Source organism: Camelina sativa, chromosome 9 (genome assembly GCF_000633955.1).
Source record: "Camelina sativa cultivar DH55 chromosome 9, Cs, whole genome shotgun sequence".
Classification (NCBI taxonomy): domain Eukaryota; kingdom Viridiplantae; phylum Streptophyta; class Magnoliopsida; order Brassicales; family Brassicaceae; genus Camelina; species Camelina sativa.
Window position 1 is genome coordinate 12,646,819 of NC_025693.1, and position 9,077 is coordinate 12,655,895.

General features: G+C 42.7%; 1 protein-coding gene across 2 annotated transcripts in view; it reads left to right on the forward strand.

Annotated features, from left to right (window-relative positions):
* The window catches only part of LOC104710891 (nitrilase 2), a 4,577-nt gene continuing 2,691 nt past the window's right edge, over nucleotides 7,192–9,077 (forward strand). Inside the window, exons 1-4 of one of the 2 annotated variants that reach the window (XM_019230436.1) lie at nucleotides 7,192–7,432; nucleotides 7,515–7,694; nucleotides 8,431–8,724; nucleotides 8,813–9,073. In XM_019230436.1, the coding sequence (XP_019085981.1) occupies nucleotides 7,303–7,432; nucleotides 7,515–7,694; nucleotides 8,431–8,724; nucleotides 8,813–9,073 (865 nt within the window). In that variant the 5' untranslated portion in view covers nucleotides 7,192–7,302. The remainder of the gene's footprint in view (nucleotides 7,433–7,514; nucleotides 7,695–8,430; nucleotides 8,725–8,812; nucleotides 9,074–9,077) is intronic. The other variant, XM_010427545.2, reaches the window with a different exon arrangement.

A 9,077-nucleotide genomic window follows, 5' to 3' on the forward strand; every position in this document is an offset into this window, starting at 1 on the left:
GAGCTCTTGATGATCCGACGAATCCTTAGCACCAACCTGGAGGCGGACGACTCGAACCAGCGAGACAATATTTTCCATACGCGTTGCACTGTAAGTGGGAGGTTTTGTGGGTTGATCATCGATGGTGGATCTTGCACTAATGTTTCAAGTTCTAACATGGTCAAGAAATTGTCTCTTAACACCACAAACCACCCGAAACCCTATAAGCTCAAATGGTTAAATGACAAAACCCTGATTCATGTCAAAGAACAAGTCACGGTTCCATTCAGTGTGGGTCCTTATAAAGACCAAGTCTTTCTGATGGGCTGCCAATGCAAGCTAGCAACCTCCTTTTGGGGCGTCCATGGCAGTTTGACAAAAGGACCTCTCACTACGGCCACACCAACCAATACTCATTTGTGCATGATAATAAGCGTATTTGTTTAAAACCATTGAGTCCGACACGTTCATGAAATGCAATCTAAACTGTCTAAGGATTCGGACTCTAAAATAAACTTTTTAATTCAATCTAGTGATGTTAGAAAGTCTCTTAAAGACTCCAACCAAGTTTTATTGATGGTTTTTAGATATTTGTTGGTTGAAGAGATCGAAGGTTCGATGGACGCACTACCTGACGTTATCCGATACGTTCTTCGACGTTTTGCGGACGTGTTCCCAGACAAACTTCCCGAAGGACTACCACCGGTTCATGGCATCAAACATCAGATCGATCGAGTTGAGTGGTTCGAGCATTTTCTCGAAGATCGATCTCAAAAGAGGGTATCACCAAGTGAGAATGAAGGAAGGGGACGAATGGAAAACCGCATTCAAAACCAAGAAAGGTTTGTACGAATGGTTGGTAATGCCATTCGGTTTATCTAATGCACCTTCTACCTTCATGCAATTGATAAACCATGTTTTGAGAGCTTATATCAACAAGTTTGTTGTGGTTTACTTTGATGATATTCTTGTTTATAGTTCTTGCATATCTGATCATGTCGTGCATCTCAAATATGTTTTAAACACTCTCCGCGAAGAGCAATTGTTCGCTAACTTGAAAAAGTGTATCTTTGCTGTTAATGAACTAGTCTTCCTAGGTTTTGTTGTTAGTGAACAGGGACTCAAGGTGGACAGCGAGAAGATTCGAGCCATCGAGGAATGGCCCACGCCTACCAGTGTTTCACACGTCCGATCGTTTCACGGCCTCGCCAGTTTCTACCACCGGTTCGTGAAAGATTTTAGTACGGGCGTGGCGCCTCTTACCGCGGTGATCAAGAAGAACCAGGAGTTCAAATGGGAGGAGGATCAAGAACAAGCCTTCAAGGAGCTTAAAAGGCGTCTCACTCAAGCTCCCCTACTCGTCCTACCCGACTTCAACAAAATTTTTGAAGTGGAGTGTGATGCGTCCGACGTATGCATTGGAGAGGTTCTCACACAAGGCGGCAAACCGGTAGCCTATTTCAGTGAGAAACTCAGCGGCGTCACTCTCAACTACCCTACGTACGACAAGGAGCTATACGCATTGGTCCGAGCCATGGAGACCTGGCAGCACTATCTTTTGGCCCTAGAGTTTGTGATTCACACGGATCATGAGACTTTGAAGCATTTGTGCGGACAGACTAATGTCAAAAGGAGACACGCTAAATCGCTGGAGTTCATTGAGTCTTTCCCCAACGTGATCAAATATGAGAAGGGCAAAGAAAACATCGTCGCCGACGCTTTGTCACGAAGACACGCCCTGATCACCACCATGGATGCCAAAGTGTTGGGGTTCGAGAGCATCAAGAAGCGTACGCCAACAACGCTGAGTTCGGAGATTATTTCAAAAACCACGACAAGGGCATATTCACCGAGTTCTATGTTTACAACGGCTATCTCTTCCGGGGCCGGCGTCTTTGCATCCCAACCGGCTCTATTCAAGAGTTGTTGATCCGAGAAGCGCATAGTGGAGGCTTGTCCGGACACATCGGTATAAAATTTTTTTTGACCATGCTCCAAGAACACTTCTATTGGTCAAAGATGCGAAGCATGGTCGAGAAACATTGTGGGCAATGCGTGGTGTGTCGTGCGTCCAAGTCAACTACCCACCCACACGGCCTGTACACGCCACTGCCAGTTTCGACTGGACCTTGGATCGACCTATCGATGGATTTTGTCCTCGGCTTACCACCCTTATACAGGAAGGACAGTTTGATGGTCGTGGTTGATCGTTTCTCGAAGATGGCGCATTTAATTCCATGTAACAAGAGCCACGACGCGGTGCAATTAGCCGATCTCTTCTTCAGTCAAGTGATCCAACTCCATGGTTTACCACGAACCATTATTTCCGATCGAGATCCGAAGTTCCTTGGCCATTTCTGGCGGATTTTATGGAAGAAGCTTGGCACCAAGCTGCTATACTCCACCGCCGCACATCCGCAAACCGACGGCCAGACCGAAGTCGTGAACCGATCTATTGGAGCCTTACTTCGGACAGTTATCGCAAGCAACAAAGGAACGTGGTTAGAGTCCATCCCACTCATCGAGTTCGCATACAATCAAGCCGTTCACTCGGCCACCAAGAAGTCGCCATTCGAGGTCGCTTACGGATTTAAACCACTTATGCTGATGGATCTACTACCATTACCACCGGACGAGGTCGAGAGTCAAGACGGAGCCTCAAGAGCCGAACTGGTCAAGAAGCTTCATGAGGAGGTTCGAGCAAACATCGAGAGGGGGACAGAACAATATGCACGTTTCTTGAACCGCGGACGCAAACCTATGCTTTTCAAGCCGGGATATTGGGTTTGGCTGCACCTAAGGCCGGAGCGGTTCGCACAAAAAAAGGAAGGAAAATCTTAGCCCGTGTGGCAACGGACCCTTCCGAGTCATCGAGAAGATCAACGACAACGCCTACCGCCTTGAACTGCCAGGTGAGTACAATACTTCGACCTCATTCAACGTTACTGATCCTGTTCCGTTTGACGCAGGTGACGACAAAGAAGTTTTGGGGACAAAACCTTCTCAAGGGGGAGAGAATGATGTGAGCATGGGACCAGACACGCAGCCAGGAATACTCGTACCAGACTAAGACGCCCAAGACGCGACCGAGACACTTAACCCATTGGCGGGACAACAGCCGGCCAACGCACCAAAGATCACGCCAGGAGCCACTACGCGATCAAAGAGCTCGTACAAGGCCGCAAGACAGAAGATCAACCGGTTCATGCAAGCTTTTGTTAAAGTAGGCGACCCAGCCAAAGCAGTTCAAGTGGAGACCGTTCGCACGGCCTTCATCCTTACCCAAGGATGAAGGCGACCAAGTCGTTAGGATCATGACCCATACTCTTTTTCCTTACTCCGGGTTTGTCCCACGAGGTTTACCGGAGAAGGTTCTAATGAGGCGACGAGTCCTAACGCAAACCTACGCGTTTTAAAGCCAATGACGTGGTTCCCGCGTCAAAGCCTAAGGAGGTGTTATCTTTCTTACTTAAACTATGCATTTTGAACTTTGTCTAGAATTTTTGTTTGTAATGTTAAGTAGTGTGACGTGTGTGGTTCTGTTTAAACCACTTAGAAGGGCGACGTGTTCTGCATCAAAGGAAACATGTCAAGGGCAAACGTGTGCGGACCATAGCGAGTCCGCGTGTCCCTAGTCCCCTCTAAACCCTCACACTATTTAAACCCTCTCTTACTTTGTAAAACGCAGACTTGAATGAATATAATTTCCTAAAGAGTGATTCTTTGTTACTTATCTCACTTCTCTCTTTAGACATAGTCCGGGACTAACTATCCAGAAACCCTAGCCGATTCACGAAGCGGGTTCGCAATCGTCTAGTCCGACCGTATCACGAGTAGAGCCAACACTCATGTGTCGTCATTCAATCCACCCTCGCTTCCATTCCTCCTAGTAGAACCATCCCTTGGTTCGCTAGCCGCGTCCCACTCTCGACGGCCATTCCGAACCGCTACTGCATCGGACCGTCCGTACGACCGAAGACGTGACCATCGTTCGATCTTGCGTTCCACTCGTTTGTTCTTCACCAAAACTCGTTTCCACCGTTTGTTTGTCCTAAAAAGCCATTCGTCAACGTTTGGTCCGAGGAAAGTTGCTTCTACACCGATCTGGCCGGAGACACTACTTTCTGTCCGTACCGCGAGACGACCGGTGCTCACATCAGTAGCTCTAGGGATTAATTTGAGCATATCAGATGTTCCCAGAGGCGTTAATCCGTGGCTATCCACGAGGGTTTAGCTTTGGTTTGACGGTAGGACTGCACAATAATGAATGTCGTGATGAGTTCCACAAGTACCATGCTTCTGCTATTAAATTCCTTGTATGATATATCCACTATTTGCTTTGGTTTCCATTTCATTTTTAACCAATCAATTAGATTAAACAAAACCTCAATTATTTTGTGCTTTATATATTACTGGGAAAGTGAGGTTTGGTGATGACTCACGGATAGATATCAAAGGAAAGGGTTTGATTGAGTTCGTTGATCAGAATTGAGAAACAAAAACGATGTGTGAAGTTTACTTTATTCCTGACTTAAAGATCAACATTATCAGTCTTCGACAAGTGACTGGGTTAGGATTGATGTGAGAATGAAAGAAGACAACCTCACAATGCATGATCGTTATGGAAAATTGCTTGTCAAAGCAATTTGATCTCGAGATCGGTTATACAAAGTGAACATGAGATTTAGAGATCCAGTATGTCTCTATTCAACTTCATTAGGCGATTCCAGCAGATGGCATGTACGGTTAGGCCACATAAATTTTGAGACAATGAAGTCTATGGCATAAAAGGAGCTAGTCTTCGGATTCCCTCATGTCAACTTTGAGAAGAAGATTTGTGGTTCGTACTTACTTGGGAAACAAGCAAGAAAAGTGTTTCCACAGCGATTGTATACCGTGCAAACAAAGTTCTTGAGCTAGTACAGGGTGATCTGTGTTCTCCTATAACACCAAATACGATGGCCGAAAATAGGTATGTTTTTGTCCTTATAGATGACTATTCTAGATATATGTGGACCGTGTTGCTTAAATAAAAAAGTGAAGCTTTCAACAAATTCAAGAGGTTCACGAGTTTGGTGGAGTAAGAATCAGGAGAACGCATACAAACGTTTGGAACAAATAGAGAAGGTGAATTTGTCTCACAAGAATTCAATGATTTTTGCGACAACTCAGGCATACAACAACATCTTACAGCTCCGTACACTCCTCAACAGAATGGAGTTATTGAGAGACGGAACAGAACCTTAATAGAGATGAATAGGAGCATTCTAAAGCATATGCGTGTTCCAAACTTTCTTTGGGGAGAACCAATCTGACATTCTACGTATCTTCTAAATTGTATTGCTACGAGAGCAATCAAAGGTAAGACACCTTATGAAATGTTCCAGAACATTAAGCCTAATATCAATCATCATCGGGTTTTTGGTTGCATTGGTTGTGCAAAAATAGAGGCGTCTCACTTGAAGAAGTTGGATGACAGGTCACGATTGTTAGTTCATCTAGGCATGGAACCAGGCTCAAATGCATATCTTTTGTATGATCCACACACTTGAAAGGTAGTAGTAAGTCGAGATATTGTTTTTGATGAAGCAAAGGGTTGGTATTGGAACCAAAATAGTACGAAAGAAGTCTACAACTGGATATTTTAGAATTGGCTTTGGGATCTTTGGAAATCGTGGGATTCGAAAAAACATTGAAGAGACAAGGACTGGAGAATTTTTTTTTCTCCCGATATCAATGTGTTAAGGCCTGAGAACGTGACTGCAGGACACGAAGAAGATGCTAGAGACGATGAAGAAAGAGATACTGAAAGCAAGGACAATGATAATCAAGCACAACAAATTGATGAAGTGCAACCTAGGCTGAGAAGATTAATGCGAGTAATCACTCAACAAAAATATCTAAATGATTATGTGTTATTAGCATAAGAAAAAGGAGAATGTCTGTTAATGGCTATGAATGATGAGTCTAGAGATTTTTCTGAAGCTCAAGAGTCTGATAATTGGTTGTGTGCATGTGAGGATGAGATTTACTCGATTAAAAAGAACCACACTTGGGATCTGGTTGATCTTCCACAAGGAGTAAAGCCGATAGGTTTAAAATGGGTCTTTAGACTCAAAAGGAACTCAGATGACAGTATAGATAATTACAAGGCAAAACTTGTTGCTAAGGGGTATGTGTAGAGATATGGAATCAATTTTGAAGACGTATTTGCTCTACTAGCCATATTTGAGACAATACGTCTTCTCATCAGTCTTGCAGTATCATACAGTTGGGAGACACATCATCTTGATGTAAAAACGGTGTTTCTCCATGGTGAGTTGAAGGAAATGGCTTATGTGTCACAGCCTGAGGGTTTTATAGAGAAGGGGTGTGAAGATAAGGTGTACAAGCTCAATAAGGTGTTGTATGGACTTAGACAAGCTCAACGGGCTTGGAACCAGAAGTTCAATGAAGTTCTCAAGAAAATCCAATTCAAGAAGTTTTCAAAAGAACCGTTAGTTATCAAAGAAAGGTGAGCCATAATATGCTTCTTGTTGCAGTGTATGTTGACAACGTATTTGTCTCGAGAACAAGTGTTAAAGTCATAGAAGACTTCAAGAAAGAAATGGCGTCTAAATATGAGCTGAGTGATCTCGGTAAGTTGACTTACAATGTGGGAATTGAGGTCAGTCAACATAAAGATGGGATAACCTTGAACCAAAACCTCTATTCATTAAAGATATTGGAGGAAGCTGGAATGTCAAAGTGTAACCCGGTACAAACACCAATGGAAGCTGGTTTAAAGTTGTTGAAAGCATTGGAAGAGGACATTGATGCAACAAGTTATAGGAGGAATGCAGGATGCCTTCGCTACTTACTCCACACAAGGCCCGATTTATCTTTTTGCATTATGTTAAGTTGTTACATATATAGGAAAATAGTAAGAAATGATAACATATACTATTATTTATTACCTGTTGTGATGAAGCAAAATACGTGTATCAATGAATAAAAAAATTAAAACAGAATAAATTACGCAATTTGGACAATAATTTCCTCCCAAATGTGCCTATATCTTTCCTTAAGAACCGAATTAGGTGGAGGATCCCACCATTTTGTTCTCTTCTTACATAAACACCATTGGTAAGGAAAAAAAAACACGTGAACGAGGTTGTGGTCCACCTCATTGCATTTCCACCATGGGTTAAATACTGTCTCTACCCGTCTACACTCTCAAGGTAGGTAATTGAAAACAAAAAAGTCTCTCTATATATATCGAACTATATAGCCTCTCTAAATCTCTCAGTGTCATTGAAGTAAAACAAGGTTTTGAGTTGATAAATGTCTAGTGCAAAAGAAATGTCAACTGTCAAAAACACAGCTCCAGTCGACGGCGTTGCCCCATCTTCCATCGTACGAGTTACCATCGTTCAAGCCTCCACCGTCTATAACAATACTCCTGCCACTCTAGGTAACGAACTAAATTTTGATCATTTTTATATTATTTTTCGTGGACAACCAGGATCTAATACTACGGTTATTGAAACGATCAGACAAGGCTGAGAAGTATATTGCGGAGGCGGCGAGCAAGGGAGCGGAGCTGGTCTTGTTCCCTGAGGCGTTTATCGGAGGTTATCCTCGAGGGTTTAGGTTCGGTTTGGCGGCAGGAGTGCACAACGAGGAAGGCCGTGATGAGTTCCGCAAATACCATGCTTCTGCTATTAAAATTCCTGGTAACATATTCCACTATTTACTTTGGTTTCCGTTTCATTTTTAACCAATCAATAAGTTTGAACAAAAACCTCAATTATTTTGTGCGTTATCTCCAAGTACTGTACGAGTACGTCTAGTAGTATATGCACCACCCGATCTCGGATCAAATCTTATCTCTAAATATCCATTTGATAGTATATGGGGTATGATATGATACTCTTTTTCTTTATGATATACTGTTATAAATAATATTTTAGTTTCTTTTTTGTTTTTTGTCAACATTTATGTAGTATATTTAGTTTCTTATTAAATTATAGAGATGTCATTTTTTTTTTGTGGACACATGCTTATCTGTTTCTAACCATAGCAATATGAGGTTAAAAAATCGGGTTTACTCGAGTAGTTTCTACCCAAAAGCCTCTTTGATTTCTCCTTTATTTGGTTTTGGCTATGGTTGGAGTCCTGGAGATGTGTATACGTTTAGGACAGTTGAATTTAAGCCGGAACAATCTAAAGTTTTTTTTTTTCTTTTTTTTTAATGAACAAATTAAAGTTAAATTTGAGGACAAAGATGTTTAATCTGAGTTCTCTATTTTCGTCACTTTTTGATGGAAACTAATTGGAACGAGCATGTAGTTAGTGAGTGTTATAGGCTTATAGCTCTAGTTTAGCTGAGCACTCTCAAAAGCTTGGGACACAATCACACAAAGTGACTCTTTCTTGCACATATGTTTGGTTCTTGTGATGAATCGACAGGCCCTGAGGTAGACAGATTGGCTGAGCTGGCCGGGAAAAACAATTTGTACTTGGTAGTGGGAGCGATAGAGAAGGATGGGTATACACTCTATTGCACAGCCCTTTTCTTTAGTCCTCAAGGTCGGTTCTTGGGTAAGCACCGTAAGCTCATGCCCACAACTTTGGAACGTTGCATCTGGGGTCAAGGGGACGGATCAACCATCCCCGTTTACGACACTCCCATTGGCAAACTCGGTGCTGCTATTTGCTGGGAAAATAGGATGCCCCTCTACAGAACTGCATTGTACGCCAAAGGTCAGCTTTTAATGCAGTGTAATGTGACACATATCGAAAAGCATTTGATGTATGATTTCTTTTAACAATTTTCGATTTTGGTACGAAGGCATTGAGATTTATTGTGCACCAACTGCTGATGGTTCAAAGGAGTGGCAATCGTCAATGATGCACATTGCACTAGAAGGTGGATGTTTCGTGTTGTCGGCTTGCCAGTTCTGCCTGCGTAAAGACTTCCCTGACCATCCTGATTACTTGTTTACGGACATGGATGACAACAAAGAACAGGATGCTATTGTCTCCCAAGGCGGAAGTGTCATTATTTCACCTTTAGGACAGGTTCTTGCCGGACCAAACTTTGAATCAGAGGGTCT